Genomic DNA, 26,047 nt, shown 5'->3' with positions numbered 1-26,047 from the left:
TATTATTACAAGCCTTATTCCAGGTGACTCACCTTTTTGCTTTCTGTTGCGTGCACACAGTGATTGGATTATACGGCCAATGAGAATTGAGAGGAGATTATGTATTTATTGGCCGCACCACGATCGCTTTCATGGAAGGCAGATAGAAATACATTATTGGCTATTAAGAGGACAAGCAGAAAGGTTTGACATTAAACAAGGAAGTTTCCCAGCTGGAGATGTCTAATGATGCGTTTGATAAAATGTCAAGTGTTATGAACCCCCCCTCCCCTCCCTTCTCCCCGATCCTAAAGAAGCAATCATGATTAATGAAGCATAAAAGATGCCTAACAAAAAAGACAACCGGGATAAAATACATATATATATATATTTTAGTCTATTTAGGAGCATGACTGTTCACCTTTGGGCATTGATTCTCTGTGATACAAGAGGAAAATGATTGGAGCTCTGACACAGAGAACAACCTTTCAAATAAGCGCTGTGATCAGTGAAATGCTTTGTTGGTGATTCTTGCACAAATAAACTGCTTAAAAAGGAATAATTAGGGACAACAACATTGAACCAGTTTTATAATTTTCTTTTTAACTGCTCAGTGGCCTTTCCTTCTAGGAAAGAGAAGGAGAGACTAATGTCTAATGTTGACTTGTTAAGTATATCCAGCTTTTTTAACTGCAGACACTTAAAAGAAAATGCTGTTTTAAGAATAAAATAAGCAGGCAATCTGCAACAAATTGGGATAGTGATGGGTTTCAAAGCTAGTCAAACTTTCTTGCCATCTTTTTTACCTAACTATCGGATGCAGATAATAAATCTTGACGTTTGATCCACCCACTAATCCTCCACTAAAAGCCGTTCATTAACCTCTGAAAGAGGTGAATAAGTAAAGCTCAGACAGTGGAGGACTCTCACTCTCAGACTTTCTTTCTCTCTTGGTCTTGTGGAATTTAAACTTTGTGTGTGGGACTCTGGAGAAATCTGCACAGCACCGACTTCCTGTAAGACATAAACCGCATTTTCTGCTCTCCGGGCTCGTGAGCCAAAACAACCAGGCTCCATGGCGAGAGCAATTTGGGGTTTTGACCACATTAATACAATAAACTTCTTTTGAGGAAAGTGAAGAATAAAAAGCATATTTGAAGGAGCTAAATGTTGATTTGCTTCTCGCATTGAGACCAGATCACTGTAATGTTTTCCAGCTCACTCTAATTCAAAGTATCTTGACAACTTTAGTGCAGTGAAAAACGAGACCTGTTGTAATATTGTATTCCTTAGAGGAACATCTACATCAATTCCAGAGAAGCCTCTTGAAAGAGATCGGGGGGTAAAAGTATGTAAAGTAAAGTATGTTGAGAATAAGTATTAAAGTGGAAATGGGGTTAAGATTAGCCGGGCAAACGGATAAATGGTGATTCAGCACAAAAGACAATAAAGGAAAATGCTTGAACCGTATGTGAAACAAATATACAAAGAGTTTGAGCTTGGCACGGTATAGATACGCAGATGGGTTACGGATAAGATGGTTGTTATGCTAATCGGAGGTTGGGCGACTTGTATGACTCCTATAAGAAGCAGACAAAGGGCTGACTAAGCCCGCGTTTTTAATGAAAAATGGAGGTGTGCTTCCTCACTAACTGCACCAAGTGTGATTGTGTGAATCTGCGCGTGAATAAATCAAATACTAAAAGAAAACATAACATTTGTACATGCGTGTTGCTTTCCGTTGACAAAAAGCACACCTACACACGGGCTCCAGGTTAACAGTGTCTCTCCAACTGAGCTCTCCCCCCATGCAGGGAGGTAGTCTGTTCCCTGGGCGCCCCATCTCCTCCTCCTCCTCCTCCATACCCTCCTCCATACCCTCCTCCTCCTCCTCGTCCTCCGCCTCAACCCAACCCTCATCCCAAAACCCCTGAGTCCCTAGCATCTGCACCGGGCGATGGCTCTTCGGCACCTCTTACCTGCACGCAACGCCCCCCCCTCCCTGGCAGACTACCAACCTGCATCGGGGATGTGGGCTGCCTCCATGGCGGGTGAGTCCAAACTCACTGGCACAGACAGTCTAGGGGCAGTAACCAAGGAGAGGACATCCCACATGCATCCTGCAAAAGATTGGCCTCATCCAAGAACCACTAGTACCAACAGATTGGTTCTAAAGTGGTTTGCACAAGTGACTCAGGAGTCAAACTTCCGCGGTATTAAACCGATTTACGAGTGGTCCAGACTCGTTGAAGGGCTGCTGTTATCCAAACCTGTTCTTCACCAATGGATTGTATTTTTTGAGGCATTTTTGCGTTTGAAAAATCCTTTCATAGCCATTATCTTGCTCGACTGACATTTTAATGACATCGTAAGTCAAATTGAGGTATTGATGCTATTTATCACTTCAACATCAATATGAATATGTCAAGCTGCTAAACAACTTAAATGATTAACTAATTGGAAGTCAGTTTGTACGGTAAGGTCGGTGAGAAGAGGTCGTCGTGGCGCAGGGGGGTAGAGAGGGTGCGCTGGGAACCGCAAGGTTGGTGGTTCGAGTCCTGGCTGCCCCATGTCTCAAGTCAAAGTGTCCCTGAGCAAGACACCTAACCCCTAATTGCTCCCCAAGGCAAAATGTAAAAAAAGCCATGGGTTTGAAGTGTAATGTAAGTTGCTTTGCATAAAAGCGTCTGCTAAATGACCTGTAATGTAATGTATAGTGAAAAAGACCTTAAAGCGTCAGACTGGAACGAGAACTCTCCATAGACAGGTTCCAAATACTGATGGATGCAGGTTTACATGATTCTATTGTGACGTTATTTATACCAATTTCCCGCTCATTTACAGTGTTACCCATCACGTTTGCTCTGCTCTTTAAAACAGTTATCTGAAGTGTTTTACATGGGACACTTTAGAGACCCACCCTACAAATAAAGGGTAAGAAAGTTAAGTCAGAAATACCAAAATGTGGATGTGTGACATAGGATTTGTCTTCTATGCAAACACGCTTTTCTTCCCACCGGCCATAAGGAGGTTGTTGTGTAGACGGTTATCAGTACCGAGATGTGGCTCGACCCCTCCTTGTGTTACTGCTTCTACCGTTAGCCGATGGTACGGGAGTTGCTTTCACAACTTAAATGCAAGAATGGGGTCCAGTTAGTGTGGTAATAAAAAAAAAAAGGTTCTTAGGCTTTGAATTAAAAGAAGTTGGCGTTGTTTTGTCTCCGTCTTCAGTGTGGTACCGCAGGAAGAACAACCTTGATGCAGTGAATGGTTATCTGTGGAGTCCAGAGTACAAGCTGAGCAAGCTCCGCTCCTCCACCATCATGACGGACTACAACCCCAACTACTGCTTTGCAGGGAAGGCCGCCTGCCTCAACGAACTGAAGGAAGTGCCACGCAAGAACATAACGCTCCTCAGGTAACGCACGCCTGGACAACAAGGTCAAAATGTCCGTTCACGCGTCTGATGGCTGTCCATGCCAATCCCCTTTACCACATTACCTTTACGGATTGTTTCCCTTCAATTCTTTCTCCCTTTCCTTTTTTTTTTTTGGTCAGGGCTCTTGGCCATGGTGCATTCGGTGAAGTCTACGAAGGACAGGTTCTGGGCATGAGCGGCGATAACAGCCCGCTGCAGGTGGCCATAAAGGTCAGCTTGCACTTTGTGAGGTGTATGATGACAAATTGCACCCGTGCGTCATATGATAGCATCTCAGCAGGAGTTGTGTTGGTTACGTGTAGCTGCTGTAAGTCACTCAACAACATCCCGCAGTGCCTCCTTCCATGTTGGTTCTAAAGGTCGCACACGCATGGAGGGAAGATGAGGTTTTTGCCAGGCGTCTCTCAGGCTATTTGCTTTACCCACTACATAAGATGTTGTTCTGTAAAACATCAATATGGTGCCAAAAGGGAATGAACGGGTGCAATGTGAGCGTGTCTGCACACAATGAGGGGATGACCTGAGTGGATGAAGAAAAATAAGGACAGTCAATAGCCTCAGATCAATAAACGCTTGAGTAAAACATACTTTTGCCTATTCAATTGTCTACTGATTAGGTCTAATGACATCTTGCCTCTTGAAACTAGCAGACACACAGAACTGCTTCTCTGATTCTCTCCACAGACTCTTCCAGAAATCTGCTCCGAACAGGATGAAATGGATTTCCTGATGGAGGCCCTGATTATGAGGTGCACCATGCCGCAGTCGGCACATCCCTTCACTCAACACACCCTTCTTACAGAACATCTGTGCGCGTGAGGCATCAACTGGCTTTCCGGGACTAGAGATAAATACCTTGAGCCAGATGTGAAACGTCACTCATCAGAATTAAAGAACACTCCTGTTGATGTAGCAGACAGATTGTTACGGCCTATTTGATACGCTTTGGGGTACACATGAAGTCACACAAATGGTTGTTGAAGCACATGGTAAAAGTTGAAACAAAATAAAAGGATAAAGCAGCTGGAAAACCTGAGGAGAAACAATAATAACAATGGTTAACAAAAATAAACCAAGTTGGAACGGGGTCGTCAGGGTCTCTGTGGCCAAAATAATATACAAAACGCCAAAACTAACTAGAAAATATGAAGTTCAACCTAAAGAATGTACATGCCAGAGAAACCATACGTGACATCCTCAGAGCTCCCGAGGTTGGTTACCAAACGCCTGCCCAACAACTGGCCAGCCAAGACGGAGGGTTACCTCACAGACCTGTAGTCTGCTAGTTCAGCAGTCACAACGTTCACGGCACATGCAGCGTTAAAGAAACGAGAAAGCGAGAAGAGAAAGAGGGCAGGAGCGCTGCACCCGGTGGTTGGTACCCAGCTCCACTGATGAACTCATAACTCCCGGGTGTTTGTGCTCCGGGGACTGAAAAGTGGGCGTAGTAAACACACAGAGACAGCTCTCTTTTTATTTTTGTTTCTCCAGCATTCATTTTTTTAAATAACTCACACAATCGCCAGCCTGCTAACCGGAGTGTTACTGTTTGTCGTTGCAGCAAGTTCAGCCATGACAACATAGTGCGGTGCATCGGCGTCAGCCTCAACATCCTGCCTCGTTTCATCCTGCTGGAGCTCATGACGGGAGGAGACATGAAGAGCTTTCTGAGACAGAACAGGCCACGGGCGGTAAGTCTGGACTCCACCTGTGTGTGTGTGTGTGTGTGTGTGTGTGTATGCATACGTGTACTATATGTGCATTGTGGCTGCGCGCTAAATGGAGCTATGCTTTATCCAGGGCCAGACCTCTTCTCTCACCATGCGGGAGCTGCTGCAGATGGCCAGGGACATCGCCTTCGGCTGTCGCTACCTGGAGGAGAACCACTTTATACACAGGTTCAGATCTGCGACACGTTTTAGTGCTCCCAAAAAGAGTGTTTTGGAATGACCCTTTTATAGCATAAAAACACGAGAAAGGGATATTTTAACATTGTGCTAACTATTTCTTGATGACATACATATATACATATATTATGTATTAACCATTTTTTTTAAATGCCACAAGTTAACATTGGGTGGGATGGGTGAGAAATAGTGTCACACTTCCTCAAATATAAAGTCCACTGAGTGTTGACCTGCACGGACTATTGCTTACAGATACATTAGATAGATTGTGCTCGTTTGTCACAAGTGGACCTGGTTCACCATAAACTACATTACTACGGTTTATACCCGGTTTATATATACGGTTTATATCTTCATATTCATCCTTCTTTTTTAAATAATGTAATCCTGCAGTATATTGGATGAGGGAGTTAAGTGCCATCATTAAGATACATTAACTAACGGATCCTGTGATTTTTTTCAGAGACATTGCTGCTAGAAATTGCCTGCTTACCTGCCCTGGACCAGACAGAGTGGCTAAAATTGGCGATTTTGGTATGGCACGAGACATTTACAGGTTTGTACACTGAACCGGCATCAACAGCGCACTGCATGGCAGCACGCGTAGCCAACCAAAAACAGATTTCATTGCATTGAGTTATTGAGACTCCCCTCTAGACTGATGATAAATGCACGTTCCTAAATGCGATTCTCCTTTTGTTTCTCAGAGCCAGCTATTACAGGAAAGGTGGCCGCGCCATGCTGCCGGTCAAATGGATGCCACCGGAGGCCTTCATGGAGGGAGTCTTCACATGCAAGACGGATACATGGTATGAGTATGATGTGCACAGTAGTAAGTATCCGCAAGGAGGTTTTCAATGGCTCCTTTTCTTTCAACCCCATTTGAGACCTCTCATTAAAGAGTTCCAGAGATATTTAGGGCTGTCAAAAATGCTGAACATCAGGTTTTAATTAACAACTACAACAGATGTTGCGGTTTAAAAGAAATTTCTCATTCCCGCTGATGTCAAATCCAAATTGCTCTGGTTAATATTCCAGCGCAGCTGGAGACTGAAGTAATTCTGCTCCTAAACAAAACACCCCCCCTGTCAAGTTAATTAGACAGCAATATAATCTGTATTTAAGACACACAGCCAACTGGAGTAAGAACACAGTGAGGATCAAAGCACTTTACTATGGCATAAGAAGTTGAATATTAGGCGTGGGCCAAATAATGTCACAATTGAACTTTTGAAGACCAGAGGAAATGTTTGTTTACAGGCTCAGAGACATCTGACCTTGATAAATGCGCTTAGTCTTTTACGGCAAGATGTCTATAAAAGTGACAGATGGATGGTGGTGGATACAATTAGACCACAGAGAATTCTGGGAGAAAAGAAAAAGAAAGACCGGCTTTTACTCCCGTTACCAAAAACTGTGAACTGATAATTAGCATTTTAAAATAAATGTTATCTGCCTCTGTTATAACAGATTGATTCTGGTGCTCTCAGTCAGTTCAACTCAGTGGTTGATCTTTCTCTCCCCCTGCAGGTCTTTTGGGGTGTTGCTGTGGGAAATCCTCTCGCTGGGATTCATGCCGTATCCTTGTAAAACCAACCAAGAGGTGCTGGAGTTTGTCACCAGCGGAGGCAGAATGGATCCTCCCAAGAGCTGTCCCGGGCCTGTGTGAGTACTTACAGGGAACACATCGAAATAACTGCAGGGTCGAACCAGATGATTTCAGGGATAGCCAAAAGAAATGGAAGATTTGGCTTTGTATGCAACTTTTAATATGTAATTGATTTGAATTCTGTGGTTTTCTTTGTTTTCTTTGCTTTGGTAATCTCATGGTTCAGCTTAAACAATATATCTGAAATGTGTGTCTGTTTTTATGGCTCTAGCTATCGGATCATGACCCAGTGTTGGCAACACTGTCCCGAGCACCGGCCCAACTTCTCTACCATCCTGGAGAGAATTGACTACTGCTCTCAGGTATGTTCTTTATCCAAAATTAATTGTCATCGCGAATGTTGTTGAATAAAAACAATTTAAAAAAAAACCTTTTCCTCTTCATTGTTCTGCTTCAGGACCCGGATGTGATCAACACACCTCTGCCCGTTGAATACGCCCCCGCTGCAGACGACAAAGGAGGCCCAACAATCCTCCCCTCTGACCTCGCCAGCCTCACTCCCCTCTTGGTGTCCCATCCTGTGTCCCAGGCTTTCCCCTCCCAGCTGGGTGTCTCCTCTCTGGGCCTCGGCCCAACACCGCTTCCCCCACAGCCTACCAAACCGCGTGTGCTCCTCCAGAGGACCCAACCCGTCCACCAAGAAGTGACATCGTGCCGCGAGGCTTTGCAGCCGTGCTGGGCGGAGCCCGTGCCGGCCCCCGGTTTGCCGGCGGGAGGCCACTGGCTCCACCCGGAGCCTTCCGGGCACCAGCCGTGCTCCAGAAACAGCTCCTCTTCGGGGAGCCAGAGGCTGAAGAACAAGACAAAGAACCTGTGGAACCCCACATACGGCTCCTGGGTTTTGGAAAGCTTCCGGGGGAAGAAAACGCTGGCTCACACTCAGTCCATGCCGCTCTCGAGCTCCGCCACCACCGCCCCCAACACACAGGCCCCTCACACCTGCAACGCAAACTGTGAACACAACGAGGCTGAGTGCAACAGCGCCCACCCGCCGCCGCCCGGCCTCTGCACTTCCTCTACCTCGTCCCCGTCCGGCCCGACTAAAACGCCCCCGAGCACGTCCTCCCATAAGACCCCGACAAGTGGGCCCGTCAGAGCCGGTACGGACCTGGCTAAGCTCCAGAGTTTCCCCTGTGGCAACGTCAACTACGCCTACGACGAGCAGAGCTACGAGGCCGAGAGCCTTCCCTTGGTCCTTCCCAAAACCCCAGAGGCCGTCAAAAACAGCAGCTTTGCCCCCGTGGCCTCCGCGGGGAGCGGCCTGGGACTGGCGTTTGGCCTCCACGCCGCCTCCTCTTGTGTGCCCAAGCTGCTGCTGAAGCGCCACGCCAGCTACGGGCACGAGGACGTGAGGCGACACGCCAAGGCCGAGAAACCCGCGCGGGACCGAGACTCCGGCTTTTCTCTGTCCGAAGACCTCAGCGTTAACCCCGTCTGAGAAGGGGCTTACTGTAACAGGGGTTCTGAGTGACGCGTGAATGAAATGTCACAACCTGGAGGAACAAACGGCATCACCGTGAGGTTTTCGTTCTAGAGCCACAGCATCAAGTTATTGGAGCTACTCTGTACTGCGATACAAAGAGGCCTCTGTCCCACTGGTACACATGCAGCCCTGTGATGGGTCATGTCCACATCAACAGAAAAGTTCTGCTGTAGTTTGACTCCTTTTCTACCTATTTGTTGTTGTTTATTTCCATGAAGGCTTTAAAAGTAGTATATGTTGCATTATAGCAAACGTTTAGCTGGTATTTGTAGTAATTTGTGTACAGTAGGAATATACACACAGAAAATGTTGAGCCGTTGAGAAGCGAATCACTGTTCTTTTGCTTATTTATTTTGATTTCAAAGGATGGAAATTCAGTGATGTCAGCTATACAGCAATAACACGTCTCTGATCTTTTCCTTCAACGGAAGGTCTACTTCTTGTTTCCGGCATGTCCTCAGCTAATGGGGTTTTCTCTGTAGTTCGTAGAGACTGGTGTGTGTATGTCAGTGGTAGTTGTGCACACAAGAACATCCTAAACAGTGATTTAGTTCAGGTTGTCAAATGTGAACCTTCCTCCCGCTGAGGATGCTGGTTTTGGTTTCACAGACAGTCAGGAGAGTCAGATATTTCACACTTTACACCCACTTTACATTCTGTTTGCGTGGGGGTTAAAATAAAGAACATATAATGTGTTTGTTGCTGGAATTTAGAGGATGCAAATATAATATCCTCTCAACCGAGCCGGACTTGCCGTCTTTGTGCTGATCTAATGGGAACTGCCTCCTGGCTATAGATGCACACTAACAGTGCAAAGTGGTTTGATTTGACTAAAACAAAAACAAGTAAGCATTTTTCCCAAAAAACAGTCCCCTTGCTCACTGGTAAGCGTCGAGTCCTGAAAATCCCTTCCTGTATCTTCTGGACTGAGGCTAATTTTGCCAAACTCCATATATTTTTAGTTGGCATTGCATATTTTTGACTCATCTCTTTCCCCATGTCCAAATATGTCCTTGTCCTGAAGGATGTCTCATAATAGCATTGGCGTGTAGTATTAGATGACCACGCAGCTGTGAAAATATTTGCTAATTTTGTACTCTCTTTCGTACGCTGCACTAACCTGCTGCATTTGTAGCTATTTTTTCATTTATTATTCATTTATATTTATGTATTTGTAGTCGATCACTGCCATTGAACACCGCTGCACTGCATCCGATGGTGCTGTGCTCGTAGTACCGATGTTTACTCAGCAGGGGGAGCTATTGAGCCGTGGATCTACCAAACATGCTGCTGCAGGTATCTCACTTCATTCAATTAATCAAATGTTCCAGGGTTAAAACCTCTATTCAGTATGATTACTTTTTATTATTTCTTATTTAATCAATCCTGGTAGTTGTATACCACACATGTCTTTTGAGCCTAAACGATTTGTTTTGCTGTATGTTGTCTGAATAGTCACACATCCGTTTGGCTCATATTATTAGTGAGTGCTGTGAAAGGCTCACATTATTTTCCAGAGACTCATTTTTATTGGGAGATTTGTCTGTGGGGTTTATTTTACAGAGAAGGAAAAATGTCTTGCTCCTAGTGTACAATCTTTTATAGTCTGGTATGTTGTATTTCACACTAACTTAACCTGTTCATGTATTCTGTAATGTTGTTGATGGTGTTAACGAGTCAACCAAAAATGCCAAGACATTCTATGCAATATACCGTCTTTTACCCTTTCCTCTAACCTAATTGTGCCCCAAATAAATCAATATGTATTGATTTTCTTTGTGTGAGTTTGATCAGTTGTGCGGAGTGAATTTAGCTCGGGCTAGCGTACATATAAAACTACCACAAATGTGTTATGTTGAAAACAAAAATAAAAAACATTTTCCCATTTTTAATCAGGGCGTTTCCACAGCTCCAAAATAGTGCTATACAGTTTGATTACAGTAATAAAATCACTGACAAGAAATATGAATTGATATACGATAAAAGAGATTGTCAGAACCGAGACAAAGATAACACACTCTAATAATGATACAGTATGCAGTGCTATATTTACAATATGTTATGTGTTGTAGTTATCTGACTGTGAGGTCTTTCAGCATCATGCTGCACTGAATTACTCCCGAATGATTACACCTACAGATGTATTGTCAGAGCTCAGAGATTATAATAAAGAGGATGGAGTACTCTCCCCTTGCTTTTAATCATATTTCAGGAGCATTTCTCACATGTAGCCTCTTTCACATGTAACATCCTGCCCCCTAAAACACTTTCACTTCTGTTCATTTTGTAGGAAGTTGAATTAGTGTCAGTCGCACGCTAAAAAACCCTTCTTCAATGTCTTTTCTGTCAGTGGCTTCGTTAGAGCTGCGGGCTATTTGTAGCCCCCCTGCACATGTTCAACATTCATCATCCAGCACCCACAGCTCCTGTCCATTTATTAAAGGTCTTTGTGCGGTGTCCATTCAAATGTGGTTTGACTTCCTCTCACCCATCTACAGATGAAAGGTCACTGACCTTCTGTTTCTGTAGTTTGTTTATTTCCTTTAGTGACCGAGCGAAATGTCTCTCCGCCTGTCCCTTGATTGCCTACAGACTCCAGAGTGCGGATGAGGTTTTCCAGCCCCCACAGGTAGCCGTCCTCCCGGTTGCCCTCCTGCCAGGCAATGTCATGTTTTAACGTCTGGCCCTGTGGCAACGCCGTTGTTTTCCCAAAGTCAATGATCCAGACCTGAGCATTGCCGGTGTGGTCGTGGATGAAGAGGAGGGAGCTGCCAATGACCTGCCAAGGAGAACAACAGTGGTTGCACGTTAGCTTTTGCTTTTCCACCATGAATATCCATTGATGCATGCATTACGATTTGATAACGACGAGACCAGCGATGAGTTAACGTGTTAAGACAGTGCTCTCCGTAACGTCATCATGTCTGAAACGTGCTTTTGAGAAATGGTGTTTAGGGTGTGAGACAGAGTTCCTGCTGCAACACGTTAAGTTGCTTTACATTTGATTATTACCTCGTGTTGCCTGAAGAACTGCGATGTCCTCATGGCCTGCTGGATCTCCGTCAGTCTGCTCACGTAGGACTTCTGCGAATCATCGAAACATCACTTGAAGCCCATGAAAAATGTTCATCTGAATCCATAAAATAGAAGCTACAGTTGTTAGATTAAAGGCTGCAGACGCAGTGTACGTCACAACAGAAATCTCCAACAACATCAATTTCATTAAATATTTCCTACATACTTTGAGGCTGTTTGCATTCATCATCTTACGGTCCCAAAGAAAATACAGAGAATGAAGCACGTTTGTGAATGTCCTTGCATGCATGAGCACACAGCGCATGTGTGTGCACAAGCAAACGGAGTGTCACGTACTATTATGTTGACGTTCCCTCCGACAAAGTCCTTGAACACCTGGATGACATCCTGCCTCGACCTGGTTCTTTTGAAGTCGGTCCGACACGTGCCGTCACATTTCTAAAAGACAGGGCAGAGGAACAAACATCACCCGATTAAGATGAGATTGAGAATGTTTTGGCAGACAGCTGCCTATCAATGCACCGCAGGTCACCTGGGTAAAATATTCACTCTCCTTTGGATAAATGCTTCTGTGTCGGTGCTTTTTAAGTTGTTCTCAACTGAATAAGTGTTTGAGATAATGAACAGCGTCCATGTCACTCCACCTTGATTCCTTCTATCCTGAAGCCCAGGGTGTTGGTGGAGCTCATGCTCTCCCTCCACTGCATGTAGCGGGGCTTGGTGACACCCCGTTGGGAATGCTCCTGGGCCGTCGGGCCGTCGCCGTCCACCTCCACCATCTTCTTGTACAGGTCCTCCCTCGGCTTGGGTCGCTCCCTCGCCCGAACCAGCTCCTCCTCCAAGTACGTTCTGAAACAGCGGGAGGAAGGAGGCCTTGAGAAGCAGGAGCTGCATATTTTGAGGTTAACTGCATGTAAGTGGATAGTTCACTTTCAGGTGCCAGTAGTTGACTTACAAATATTTTCCATTCCCTAATAGTATTGCAGAAAAGAGTGCATGACATACTCCAAAGGTATAAAGCTCTGCAGGTTAAAAAGTACAACATCACACGCGCACTTGTTGTATTCATACTATAGAATGATGTGCAAACAGATATCAGTTTCAGTTTGTGAGCTTCACTTCCTCTGTGCTGAAGAGGGAAGCTGAGAGTAGACGGCAGCGTGCAGCTCTTCACTCTGAAAGTCTGAGTGTGTTTGTGCAACTCAGTGGTTTGCAACTTTGTGGTTGTGAGTGTTTTTGATGAAGGGGAGTCTCCAGGGACACCCTGCATATGTGTGTGTGTGTGTGTGTGTGTGTGTGTAGCTTCAGAAAAACAGACACACATCCTTTCTAGACAATAACAGTTTATATTGTAATGTGTGAGTCTGTTTGTCGAGCAGTTTGGAGAGCTGCTTACTTGTGTCTGCACGAGCTTCTGCATGCATACATTCACATGCGTTCATTCTTTCCCAGTACGTGTGTGTTTCTGTGTGTGTGTGTGTGTGTGTGTGTGTGTGTGTGTGTGTGTGTGTGTGTGTGTGTGTGTGTGTGTGTGTGTGTGCGTTTTTCTGCCAGCGCACATAATACAGCGAGGCACCCTGCCCGTTGGGGCAGGAAGCCAAGCACACGGCCTGTAGTTACAACAGGTGTTCCCTTGTGAAGCGACGCAACGCTGACGGTGTCACGTACTGTGACAAAAAACAACAATTAAACATTTACATAAATATTGAATTCATGTCTATTGTGCGTATCAAAGCTAAATATTAAATTCATGAATAAACTATAAAATTATAAGAAATCATCATTTTGACCAACCATACAGCCTGTTTGACAGAAACATGCAGGGAAGTAAAAAATAGGTTATCATTTTAAATCAATGTTTAAATATCTATTATATGTAATTAATTAATGAACAGCTTACTTCCTTACCTCACTCCCATCTTGCAGTCCATGACGCTGGGAAGGTCAAAGTTCACCAGCAGATCGGTCATGTGAAGGAAAGACTCTCCATCTTTTTCCACGGTGCCATGGTAACCAGGCACAAAGGGGAGCAGCGCATCGTCCTTCAGCTTTTCAAAACACTGCATCTCGTTTTCCGAAAACCTCTTCAGGATGTTGCCCTCGTCTGCCGCCTTGAAGTTACCTGAGATGGGAAGAAGGCCGACGCTTTGTATTACCGACATTCACAAAAAGGAAGGACGAGGGAAATGACTAAAAGATACGTGAGGCGAGTCATAACGTCAGCAACCTTTCGTCAGATCGCACCTTTATGGCCGGCGAGCTGAACCCAGCTCAGTTTTCTCCTCTGCACGACGCTGAAGGGCCAGTGGACGATGGCCTTCAGCTTCCACCACGCCTTGCTCTGGAGAAAGACGGGACAACAGGCGCAGGTGAGTCAATCAATGGAAACGTTTTTTTGGGGTGTATCAGTGTGACGTTGTTCGCCCCGAAGTGATTCGCGGAGAGGAAGAGGTGCCGACTGTAGTGCGGCTTATATCTGGACAGGAATCTGAATAAACAAGCATTTCCAGCCGGTACATCTGATGCCAGGCGTTTCCGTTTCCACTGCGTGAAACCTCTGGCCCGTGTCCTTTAAATGCCATTTCTGTGGAAACTCTTAATCTGTACTCAAACATCTCTATTCAGCATCTCGAGCTAAGTGTGGTGAAAGGCTTTGATTGACAGAGAAAAATCCACTGACTAACATCAGCTAAAGACCTTTCCCAGTTACACGGCTAATATATTCAGGCAGGATTCAGAATGTCACACCGAACAAACCAGCCAAATCATTTGTCTAATTACCATATATTAAATGATGAAGGGTGACATGGCCCTCGCCGCCGGCCTCTTAACTCCCACTCCGTTATTAGCAAAGGCAGAATTTCTTTGGTGTCATATGACAGTTTGGTGCCAATCAAAGTGAAACACTGAATGAATAACAGACAGAAGAGATGACTGACAGCGGATTGTGTTGTCTTGGCAGAGGTGTTCAGTTTTCCATAATTCATTTAAGGACTCTTCTCATGACACCTTTGCTTTCTCCATCTTTCTCTCTCAGAACGCACACACACAGAAAAACGCAGCCACAGCTTGCATATTTCACAGAGACGCAGTAGTTCTTCACACTGTCTGTTTTATTCCCTCCCAGAAAACGGACCATATCTCAAATATGTTATTTGTAATGCATATCGCAAATAACATTTGCTTTAACACTGAGGATTGTATTTCTGGAATCTCCAATCACCTAAAAAATAATAATAAGGAAAATACACCCGATGAACAAACTCCCAGGGCCCAGACAGGGAAAGAAGAAGATGTGCTTCGATCCTTTTGCAGAGGTCATTTTTATTCGTGAAACACAAAGCTCTGCAGCAGCCAGCCAGGTCTCTGTTAGATGTCAGGTGATATGCGTCGCTTACTCTAATGCCACTTGTTTACTCATAATATCGCGTTGCGAAGGTGTTGCAGCTCCCACGCCCAAGCCTTTGTTTTATTGCTGCGAGTATTGGACTCTTGTACAGCGACTTACTTAAATTCTCAAATGGGATCCTGTTTACTTGTCGTACAGTCACACTCAGCACAACGTGTGGTGGACGGAAACTTGGCTCTGAACTCGCGTAATCGTCACGGCCCTGCAGCTCCACGGCAAATATTTATATTTTACCCACAGTCTGACATTGAAACGTCATGTTATTCACACTAAGCGTTCCCAGCCAACCTAGATGGTAGAAACCACAAGACTTTGTGCTCATAACACTGTTACTGTTTTCACACTCAAGTTACAACTTGAATTCTTACTGTTAAAAGCAGAGAGAATCAAAGGTATTTAGGCACGTAGTAGATTATTAGACAGTTTGACATCTGTCATCTTTAGCTATCTTCCTGCTACGGCATCACAAGTCCCAATGGGCAGGAAAGACTGGTTTAAGCTCGTTATGTAAGACTGTCGTGGGGTTTCCTCTTCTTGTGTACTGAATGGTACAATATTTGCTTGAAATGCAGTGCAGCAAAAGAGCGGCAGAAACATTCTACTAAAAGCACACGTACCTCAGAACTGGTCATTTGAGTACTGACCTTGACTATTTCTCACCGTTAATTATTACAAGCGTTTAATTTACACCCACAAATGAGAGGGGACCTGTTGCTCTTCCGTTCGCCTCGTGGCTGAAGGGTTTCCTCAACACTCGCTGCTCCGTCGGGTGGATGCTCCTTTTCTCTGTAACACCGGCCTGCTGGGTGTGTGTGTGTGTGTGTGTGTGTGTGTGGGTGGGTGACAAACTGAGAGCAACACCGTGTTGATCTGAACAGCCAGCGTAGTCATTAGCAACGCTGCAGACGCAGAAAGCAAATTTCACCGGTTTCCTAGAGTTCCTATTGGAGCGGCGAGGAGAACGACCGCCGAGGCGACGTGACTGACTCCGCCATCGTCATGGTGTCAAGTGCTAATGGGATTCAAACCCCACTGCGAGATGATCTAATGACTCCTGTTGTGCGGAGATGGGCCTTTTGTCCACGTCTCCTATGTTTAAAAAAAAAGCACTGTTAAACAAGCAGGAACCCGCAGCAGCACTTGCTACACGAGAGTTTTTGACTTCCTGAAGTGGTTCTTTGTTAAATGTCAAGGCTCAAACTGGCTGCTGACCACAGAAAATCCTTACTACCCAATGACATGTTAGCGTCTGCTGCACTGTGCGCCTGTGTGTCTGTGTGCGCACACGGGAGGATGTGTGGGCTGATGTGTGGGCCCGAAAGGGCAGAAACATAAGAGTGGCCATCTTGACACCTTTGAGTTTGACGCATTTTTCACTTGTTATGACACCTGAGAGAGAGAGTGAAGAGCTGGAGGTGACTTTTATTTTGGAAAGCCTTCACACCCGGGGCCTCACTTGATCGATCACTCACATTTCTTTCCCTCTCGTGCATGCGCACGGACGCAGAGGCTTCCCAGGCAATGTGTATTTAGCGTTCAGTCTGTTTAAAATAAAAATGACAGCCACAGACCTTGTATGGACACGGCAAAGAGAAGCGGCTGGCACCATTAAAAAACGCACACCCACACACACCCACCCACACCCACACACAGACGCCACAATGCAGTCTGAGCCTAATGACGGCGCAGACAAAAGAGAATGTCGTTGAGATGACTATCAAGTGGAAGCTGCACACGCAAGCAGGTTCAGTCAGACTGAGACTTGTTGGCCGAAGGGGAAAAGCTTCACCTGCCAAGAATGTCAAACAGAATTCCAACCCTCGGCATGTAATGGAGCCGAGGGCGGAACCCGTCAACACTCGCCTGTGTGCTGAAGGAGGGACGCACATCAGTGCAACATGTGCAAAGAGCCATCAGCGGTAATAGGCTCGCAAACAGTGCCGGTCCTATTATGGATATGACGAGCGCTTTGTTTCTGTATCACGAACTCAAATCGCACCCAGATGGCCTTTTACTCGGCAAAGGTCACCGAGCTTTCCCCTCGGCGGCGGTTTGAGTTCACGCAGCGTCCGCGACCGTTAAGGGGACGCCGGGGGGACTCTGATGAGCCGTTGAACATGATAATGAGATCTCAATGGGCGTCTTTTAATCTCTGGCAGAGATCTCGAGGATGTTTATTCTTACTTTGTGCATCATCTTCAGCGACGAGAGGAAAGCAGCGTGACGCTGAACAATTCATCATACAACTGACATTTTCCAAATCTCAAGAGAGCACACGCGAAAATAACTTGTGAAATGTAGAAGTGACTCATTTCCCACAGAAAACGTTTTTGCTTCAGAGTTCCCTTATTTGATTAGGAGGCTTAAAAGGAACTCTGAAGAAATAATAACTGCAATAATAACTGTAATCTGATCTTGGAGACACTAATCCTCTATGAGGAAGACGTTTGCTGACTGTTGTTTATTTGCTGCTCACTATTTTTTCTTTTCTGTGTATCTTGTTATTACGAGGATGCAGATAAAAGAAGAGGCATATGAAGACAAATATGGAGATTTTAAATGACTATCGTTATAAAGCGTCCAGTCGTGTTGCAGAGGACGGATTCTCTTGAACATTTACTACATTTAATGAAAGACTGGGAGTTTCTTCACATGCCATCAATGCGCATCGGTCTCCCTCAAACCTACATGCACAATATATTCCATTGTTTTGCCTGTGCGTCATTTCAGACCTCGGATTCTTGAAATGTGTGATTTTCTTGGGGGGTTTTCTCTCATGCGTATTGACACGTGCCATAGTTCAGTCGTAACGGCGAGTTACACGAGAGGACAACAGACAGTTGAGGCTTTTACGCGCTGTGACTGGGACATAATAACAGTGACATGATTTACCGGGGGACCTGGCGGCGACGCGCGTGTCTCGATCTTCTCCTCACCTCTCCGCTGTCCACCAGGTGCTCCAGAGTGATGATGCCCTCGCTTTTGCTCTCGTTGTCGCTGAGTACATCGTCCTCGGACTCCACGGCGGAGGACCCGGTGGAGGACATAGAGGAGTTGGACAGTTTCCGGCGCAGGGTGCCCTCCGCCGCGTCGTCCCAGTCCTCTTGCCGCATCTCCCGGGGTGATCCGCCACCCTCCGGGGTGATGGTGACCTGCGGTACCCGGGGCGCATCCATCACAGTCGCAGGCGCTCCGGTTGCGGACGACGTGACGGTTCGAGCGGCTTCGTGAGCGAGTTCATCGCCGGTGTGAGATCATTGGTTCCAGTTCCAGAAAAGCCCAGGTCCTTGGAGCGGTGCTCTGGCACTCTTTGCGCATTGGAGACTTAAAATCTGCAAAAAAAACGATTCACTTTAAGCTTCAAATCTGGTCAGTCCCACGTCCAGATGTTCAAATGATCCTCAGTGGGACTCCGTCGTCGTTTTGTTTGACTTCTGAGTCAACAAAACGCTTTTGTTAAACTGCGAGCTCGAAAGGGGAACCCCTCTCCACGGCGCACCCACACTAGTGTGCAAAGCGCATTATCTTCCGCAGTGCCTCGCTCGCTTCCTGACTACTCAAACCAGCTGACGGGTTCATTTTTGCAGTTAGTGACTTTCTTCTGTATCGCGATCGACGATACTAACCTGAAATCAAACTGAATAGGGACTTTTCAGATTTATTACGAAACGAATATTTGGTTTTAGTAAATGCGACAGCATGTTTCTACCAAAAAGAAGCGCGTAAACATACGTTCGTTGCCTTGAAACCGTGTTTTTTTTAAACAGTAATTGTGGTATTGGTGTTATGTGGACGGCTTTTATTTATTTAAGTATTTGTTTGTCTCTAAATAAACTAACTGCTGATGTGCACACTTTGAACATCCAATATTATATTTGTATTTTTAAAAAGCATATAAAATCGGTTGTAATCATTTTTAATTATGTTAAACGAGCTTTGAATGTTTGGCTGATGATGTGAGTTACTTTTACGTTAACTGATTACTGAACAATCCTGCCGCCCCATAATTAACCACTAGAGGGCGGACTGTGACCAAAACTCCACAATAAATATTCAAAACGCTGCTGGTGTAGCCTGACTTTGATTTATAGTTTTTTATATATATATTTATATCTCTTTTGTTGCATTTGTTGCAACTTGTATTTCTCTTAAATAATACCGAGGGATGTGAATTTGTGAACTTTATGTAAGTTTTGGGGGAAGCTGTGATGGGGTTCAGGGCCATTAACTTGGACAACTCTGATTTCATTTTATTAAATTGAAAAATGTATCCAGCTGCCTTTTCATTGCCGTTTATTTTTACAAATGTTTTTTAATAACTGTGTTACTTTCTGTGTATCCCTAACCGCATTAAGCTGCTTTGTAATTCCCACAACAGTTGTTCCAATGTTTTTTATGCTGTAATACTTCCTGGCCCCAGATGTAATATATAACAGCAACATAATTAAGATACAAATTTATTCATTTTGGGGCACAGGGGTTTTGAGGCCTCCAGCGTGGCATTGCCTATTGCTAAAATTGTCATTGTAGCTGACTGGCACAAATGGAAGGTCACTTTATTAGCAAACAGCGGCATTCATTATCCATTGGCATTACATCTTTTCCCCCCTCATTAATTACAATGTATACATTGATTCCACCTATTAAAGGTTGTCAAATACGCCATTGTTGTCTTCAACAACACGTTTTAAATATATTTGCTAACTATTATTAGCAGCAAAATCTGAGCAACTAAACCTAATTCATTCATTATCTTTGTTGAAGTAATATTTAAACCCCCGTCCAATAGGGGGTGTTAATGAGTCAAGAAAATGGTTTGAAACAAGAGCAAAGAAATAAAAAATGAAATGTTTGGTACACGTAAAAAGTAGCAGAGTGAGACCTCTCACTTCGCCTGCGCTAAGAGCCATATCTCTTGTGGGTCCGAGTGACGTTGGTGTCAACTTTTGGTTATTTTGTCCCCTGATAAAAACGTCCCGGCTATAAGGAACATTATGTTTGCCGTCAGAAACGCTCTCCGCCTCGGCCGCAGGTTGTCCGTCCAGGCGGCGTCGATGAGAGGTTGCGCCGGTGCTTCCATCCCGGTGGACGATGTCGTGAACGGACTCACCGAGGACCAGATCCAGGTTAGCTAACAAGCAGCGCGAATACACTGGATACAGTGCTACACATAAAAAAGTGACAATCTCGGTGTGATTTTAGGGTACGTTGTGGTTTCAGAAGTTATGACGGACAAAAGGTTATTCAAGCACGGCGCGGACGTGACGTCAAAACGTCACGTTAGCTAACAGGGTAAGGAGACCTTGGTGTTAGCCGACCCGGGGCTAAGCTAACCACGTAGCTAACGGAGTTAGCACTACACATATAGCTAATGTCAATGTAACATTCATTTACTTTGCTCTTATTTTAATAACTAAAGCAAGTGGCGCTTAACACCTCTCGTTTTAATGCCCCATAGACGCACCACTTCAAGCCCCCGCTAGCTGTGACGCACCCAGCCAACGTTAATTTACTAGTCATCTCAATGGAAAGTTAGTAGGCGGGTTAAAGGATATTGACACGTGTTCTCCAGTGGAAATTAAACACATCAACATAATGTTACTGTGTATCCCGAGTACTTCGCACCCAAGGGCGCCAGGAGGATGGCAGGGGGGCGGGGTCCCTGTAGAGCATCTCATTGGTTGAACGTGGCTGTCTTCTCATCCATTTTCTTGGTATTATGTTTAAGTGTTTATTTTACAGTAATTGACCAGGTTTAAGCCTCTGGGGGAAGAATCTTGGCACGTTCCTCCGTACCTTTAAACGGCACACTTTACTAAAGATTGAATCAATCTCCCACTTTGTCATCCAGTCACCTGAAGGAGGAACATGAGAACTGAAGTCTGCGTGTTTCTTCATTCCTCATACTAACCCATGACATACGTGTGAATGAGTTGTTTCAAATCGGTCGTTCGTTTTCGTATTTTTTTTTCTTTCTTCTGCACAGCTCAGGCAGTCGGTTCGTAAATTCTGTGCAGAAAAGCTCGCACCGTGTGCCGACGAGATCGACAGGACCAATGAATTTCCAGGAATGCGGGTGAGTTGAGCCCTTGTAGTTTCTTGATGGCGCGTTTTGATAGATCGGAGAATTGGTGTCCCGATCGCGTGTATGAATTGAGTGAGATTCCTGCCTCGGTAAACGTTCTTGCGTTGCCGCTCCAACAGGAGTTTTGGAGAGACATGGGTGAGATGGGACTTCTTGGGATCACTGCTCCAGGTAACATGTCTGGATGAAAAACACTCATGTTTCGAAGTAGTATCCTTGCAACAACATCCAGGAAAACTGCTTTTTTCCTTTTTGTAGTGTTTTTAAAAATGGCACTCAGCTCTTATTTTATTCTTTTTCTATTAGAGGAGTACGGGGGCACAGGATTGGGCTACCTCGATCATGTCATCGTAATGGAGGAAATGTCCAGAGTGTCTGCGGCCATCGCTCTCAGTTACGGCGCCCACTCCAACCTCTGCGTCAACCAGATGGTTCGCCACGGCAACGAGAAGCAGAAAGAGAAGTACATGCCCAAGGTCAGGACCAGCAGAGCTCGTGTTTAACGTTACGAAACACCGCAAACTAAGGCGGTTTTCAATCATTCACTCTCATCACGGGTTCCTCTGTGTTCCAGTTAATGACCGGGGAGCACGTAGGAGCTCTGGCCATGAGTGAACCCAATGCCGGCTCTGATGTCGTGTCCATGAAACTCAAAGCCAAGAAGCAAGGTAGGAAACCCTACTGTCACCCTACCCTTTTTACTCTGAATCATCCCTTCCAGATATTTATTCCTGTGAAGCAAACTGGGTTTTTTTTACTGTAAGATTTCATACACACTTGCTTGTTGTCTATTTAATCTTTCAAATATGTGCTTTTTAAGCCCCCATTTAACACAAACGTTGTAAATCACATTCACTTTTCAGCCCTCAAGCCAAAGTTGCAAATAGCAAATTGCAGTTGAGGAAAATGCATTCAATACTTAAAACATAAACAATGTAACAAAGACCAAAACAACTGCCCAAAGGGGCTGGTTATGCAGTCCGTCTATGGTCCCCGGCCTCAATACTCTGTCCTCACAGCAAAACTCAAGCATTTTAAAATGCAGGAGGTGATGGAGCTGGAGACAGGCAGCTAAAACAAAGATCCTCAAAAGAGAGAGCACTCGCTCGCACACCAATCACAGCCAAACAAACACATTTTAAGACACTGCTGTTACTGACATAACAGTTACTTATTTTTTTTATGCATGCATATATGTGTGCATGTTTACAATCTTAATTCTGCATTAAAAATCTGTTTTAGTTCAACTTCATTTTTATTTGTACTTTTCTACAGGCGACTACTATGTTCTGAATGGCAACAAGTTCTGGATCACAAATGGGCCGGATGCCGATGTCCTTATTGTTTACGCAAAGACAAATCCTGAGGCCCATCAAAAGGGCATCACAGCTTTCATTGTTGAAAAGGTAAATTTATTCAACTGAAGACGTACTCTTGTGTCTGGTCGGTGTTTTTGGGGAGAAGCCTCGCATTCTATCAAATTAATATTATAAAAGAGTGTGTACACGGACATGGATCACAGAAATGAAACAAAGCTTGTTAACATACATTTTTAGGGAATGCCGGGATTCTCAACGGCACAGAAGCTCGATAAACTTGGTATGAGGGGTTCAAACACCTGCGAGCTGATCTTTGAAGACTGCAAAATCCCAGGTTAGTGTTTAAAACAGTGTCCCCTTGTGTAAAACAGGACAATCGCTAGATGCATATTCATTTCATTGGCTCATCTTGTTTGGGATGTTCTTTTGTAGAGAAGAACGTCCTCGGCCCGTTGAACAAAGGTGTTTACGTGATGATGAGCGGCTTGGATCTGGAGAGGCTGGTGCTTGCAGCCGGACCCATCGGGTGAGTTCATGTCAGAGATGAGCTGATCAAAAACAGGAAGTTACTTGGATATGTTAGTGAATTATTATCTGCAAAAACAAGTCATTGAAACAATACACAAGAAATCCGTCTTCTTAACGTCATGCAGCGCTACGTTAAAGAAAGAAAGGTCACAAGTGTGAAAACTCCTCAGAGCTTTCACAACAAACGGTCCGATATGCAAGCCATTTAAATAGATCACCAGCCAATTAAGCCGATATATAACGTTAGGCTGCGATGAATAAATATGCTAGCTGCAGGGGTACGTGCCTGCCGTTCCATAGCAACCTTGGTATGTGCAGGCAGGCGGCGCAGGAGGGCCTATTTTATTCAGAATATCATTATTTATTGATGTTTCATTTTTTTCATGCATCAAGACTGTTTTTATAAAACCAAAAACTTACTGCACTTGGTATCCGGCTGTGATATAATCATAACTCACCACGCCTGTTGGGAGTGCTTGATTTTTATATTATGAGACGAGTTTGAATTGTTCAGCAATCTTTATATCATTACTTTTCAGCATCATGCAGTCAGTTTTGGACAACGCTGTTCCCTACCTGCACGTCAGAGAAGCTTTCGGACAGAAAATCGGACACTTTCAGGTGTGACCTTTTTTTTTTTTTTTTTAACTTTATGCAAGGAAGCAGAGTTTAAAACGTCAATGTAAATTTCCTTCGTTAAATTCAGCAAAATGTGATTTGAATTGTGAAAAATGAACATTATGCTTATTTATCATTTTCTAGCTGATGCAAGGCAAGATGGCTGACATGTACACCAGGCTGAGCTCCTGTAGGCAGTATGTGTACAACGTCGCCCGTGCTTGTGACAAAGGACACTTCAGTTCAATGGTAGGAGGATTCCATGATCTACTTCAGTAGCACCCCGTTAAAAGATTGTTGAAAAAATTGACACAAAAAGTCACTTTATTTTAAACAAAATATGAGTTTTTATCTATCTTCTTTTAAAAAAAGAATATATATATTGCATTTAAAAAAATAAATATATATTTCTTTTTTTTAAAGAAGATGGATAAAAACTAATTTTGTTTAAAATAAAGTGACTTTTTGTGTCAATTTCTTCTTTTTTTTATATAATGTTTAAATCCAGTTAACTATACCTCTCATCTTGAAATACCCACATATCAAATTTCCGTAATCGTGTTGATATATATATATATATATATATATATATATATATATATATATATATATATATATATATATTGACCGTAATCTCTGGGGATTAGTGACTTCTTCAGCAGTAATGTCGTGTCAGATGGTGGTTTCATCCGTTCTGTCATTGCAGGACTGTGCTGGAGTCATCCTCTACTGTGCAGAGAATGCCACCCAGGTTGCTTTGGACGGCATTCAGTGTTTGGGTAAGTACGGCGACTTCATGTAGGGTTCAGTGACCGCTTTGGTGGTTTTGATGTTAGTCATCGAGGAGCTGAACGCATGACTCTACAGCTAATTTGGTTAATAAATGGTAGAGGTTGACTCTATTGTATTGTGTGACGGTGGAGGAAGTTCCCTCCAGTTAGTGGCTTCGTGGAAGTGATGAATGAGGGGGTAGTTTAGAAATAATAGAGCCGTCTTCCTGATTTGACTGCTTCGTAGCCTCGTTACATGCAGCGTTTCTGTACTTACGTAAGGAAGGAGCCTCGCTATGTCCTTGTTAAATTAGCGGTTTCACTTAATGCCCATCTGGATGTAAGTGAGAGCTTATGACACATTATCCTCTCCTTCCCTCTAAATGACATAAATGTCTAATCTTTTAGTAGATAGTGTACACGTGTGATTGTTTATGCCAAAATAGATTTAGTGTGCATTTAACACAATGCAGTATGAGGGCTCTGAAGCAACCGCACTTCCTTCTAAATGATGTAATCACTCCCCCCAACAGGTGGGAACGGCTACATCAACGACTACCCCATGGGGCGATTCTTGCGCGACGCGAAGCTGTACGAAATTGGCGCCGGCACAAGCGAAGTGCGCCGGCTGATTATCGGCCGAGCTTTCAACGCCATGTACAAGTGATCCGATCCACGTCGAGGAATCGCGTGGACGAACGCCGTTACTCACACCCGGGGGCCTTAAACGGAACCATCCGTTGCTGCTGTCTGTTTCTGAATAATTGTCGCACAGCATTTTTATTCATCAACCCAGATGTGTCGTACGTGAAATCATTCAAAGATAAAGGTAATGTGACGAGTTTCATGCAAATGACCATGTTGAGTGTCTCAATTTTTTATATCTGGTTCGTGACATCGACTTGATAACCACCGGAATGCCAATAAAGCAATAGCATTATTCTTAAGAATTCAGCCACATAAACCAGAGACGATACTGATGCTTGAATTATCAATGAATTAATAGATTGTGAATACTGTGTAATTATAATTCTATAAGCCTTACAGGTGAATATCACTCGTTAAATTAAACATTAAAAAGTCTCATGAGCTTTGTTACTTCACTTTCATGATTTCACTGCAAACTGATCACCGATTTCTTGGCAATGAGTTTTGGGAAAAGTGTATATGTGAGTATTCTGTTGTAGAGAATTAGAAACAGTTTGTCCATTTTTTTTTTTTTTTTTCCCCAACGGTTTTGGCTTTGTCTTCTGGCTGAACCGTCCAGCTGGAGAAACTCACGATTCCTTTCTCCTCTCTTCTCCAATGGACTAAATGTAGATAATGTGTGATATATAATATAGTTTTGTTTAGCATGAATAAACAAACCTTTTAATTTCTGGAATTGATTTTGTGTCATTTTCTTGAAAGATTTGAGGAAAACATTGTAAAGCCAACATACATGTTTCTGTGTAGCTGGATCACGGTGCTCCTTGTTTCTGGGGAAGGCAAAGAGTTCCAATGATTGAACTGCACTTAATACTGGTCTATTCAGGGAGGATTTCCCCTTCACAGGAAACAAGACCACATTTCCTCTAACATACTCAACTAGAATGAGAAATTACAGCATGATTTGCAGCACGATTTTTGTTTCTGCAAGAATAGATTTGCTTCAATAACCCTTCAAGTTTACTGTCATTTCTATTTCAACTTCCTTGTGACCACAGACGCTTCCTGGAATTGATGGAGAAATGGACGGTTATTTAAGGAGACGTCAACAGTGTTTTGAAGAAGTTCAGTCATTTACAATAAAAAGTATCAACGGT

The 26,047-nt window shown here is 44.1% G+C and overlaps 3 protein-coding genes across 3 annotated transcripts in view; 2 read left to right on the top strand and 1 right to left on the bottom strand.

The window, feature by feature from the left end:
• The window catches only part of ltk (leukocyte receptor tyrosine kinase), a 33,476-nt gene extending 23,228 nt beyond the window's left edge, over nucleotides 1-10,248 (top strand). The window contains exons 20-29 of the mRNA XM_040199443.2: nucleotides 3,211-3,397; nucleotides 3,538-3,628; nucleotides 4,103-4,167; nucleotides 4,980-5,109; nucleotides 5,219-5,316; nucleotides 5,789-5,881; nucleotides 6,033-6,134; nucleotides 6,856-6,990; nucleotides 7,206-7,296; nucleotides 7,392-10,248. Of these exons, the coding sequence (XP_040055377.2) occupies nucleotides 3,211-3,397; nucleotides 3,538-3,628; nucleotides 4,103-4,167; nucleotides 4,980-5,109; nucleotides 5,219-5,316; nucleotides 5,789-5,881; nucleotides 6,033-6,134; nucleotides 6,856-6,990; nucleotides 7,206-7,296; nucleotides 7,392-8,432 (2,033 nt within the window). The 3' untranslated portion in view covers nucleotides 8,433-10,248. The remainder of the gene's footprint in view (nucleotides 1-3,210; nucleotides 3,398-3,537; nucleotides 3,629-4,102; nucleotides 4,168-4,979; nucleotides 5,110-5,218; nucleotides 5,317-5,788; nucleotides 5,882-6,032; nucleotides 6,135-6,855; nucleotides 6,991-7,205; nucleotides 7,297-7,391) is intronic.
• Nucleotides 10,249-10,350: 102 nt separating this feature from the next.
• itpka (inositol-trisphosphate 3-kinase A) lies at nucleotides 10,351-18,589 on the bottom strand. The gene is made up of 7 exons (XM_040199445.2): nucleotides 17,859-18,589; nucleotides 13,758-13,854; nucleotides 13,422-13,635; nucleotides 12,158-12,362; nucleotides 11,850-11,951; nucleotides 11,490-11,561; nucleotides 10,351-11,256 (listed from the first exon to the last, which is right to left on the bottom strand). Exons 1-7 carry the CDS (start codon nucleotides 18,096-18,098, stop codon nucleotides 10,984-10,986), a joined length of 1,203 nt encoding a protein of 400 aa, XP_040055379.2. The 5' UTR covers nucleotides 18,099-18,589; the 3' UTR covers nucleotides 10,351-10,983.
• Nucleotides 18,590-19,732: 1,143 nt separating this feature from the next.
• ivd (isovaleryl-CoA dehydrogenase) lies at nucleotides 19,733-25,626 on the top strand. Its single transcript, XM_040199444.2, has 12 exons — nucleotides 19,733-20,048; nucleotides 20,909-20,998; nucleotides 21,127-21,178; nucleotides 21,314-21,483; nucleotides 21,582-21,675; nucleotides 22,283-22,413; nucleotides 22,564-22,660; nucleotides 22,759-22,852; nucleotides 23,394-23,475; nucleotides 23,617-23,721; nucleotides 24,179-24,251; nucleotides 24,776-25,626. Exons 1-12 carry the CDS (start codon nucleotides 19,917-19,919, stop codon nucleotides 24,907-24,909), a joined length of 1,254 nt encoding a protein of 417 aa, XP_040055378.2. The 5' UTR covers nucleotides 19,733-19,916; the 3' UTR covers nucleotides 24,910-25,626.
• Nucleotides 25,627-26,047: the final 421 nt, after the last annotated feature.

The sequence above is a fragment of the Gasterosteus aculeatus genome, chromosome 15 (genome assembly GCF_964276395.1).
Source record: "Gasterosteus aculeatus chromosome 15, fGasAcu3.hap1.1, whole genome shotgun sequence".
NCBI classification, from domain to species: Eukaryota; Metazoa; Chordata; class Actinopteri; order Perciformes; family Gasterosteidae; genus Gasterosteus; species Gasterosteus aculeatus.
This window is presented reverse-complemented; position numbering and strand designations above follow the sequence as displayed.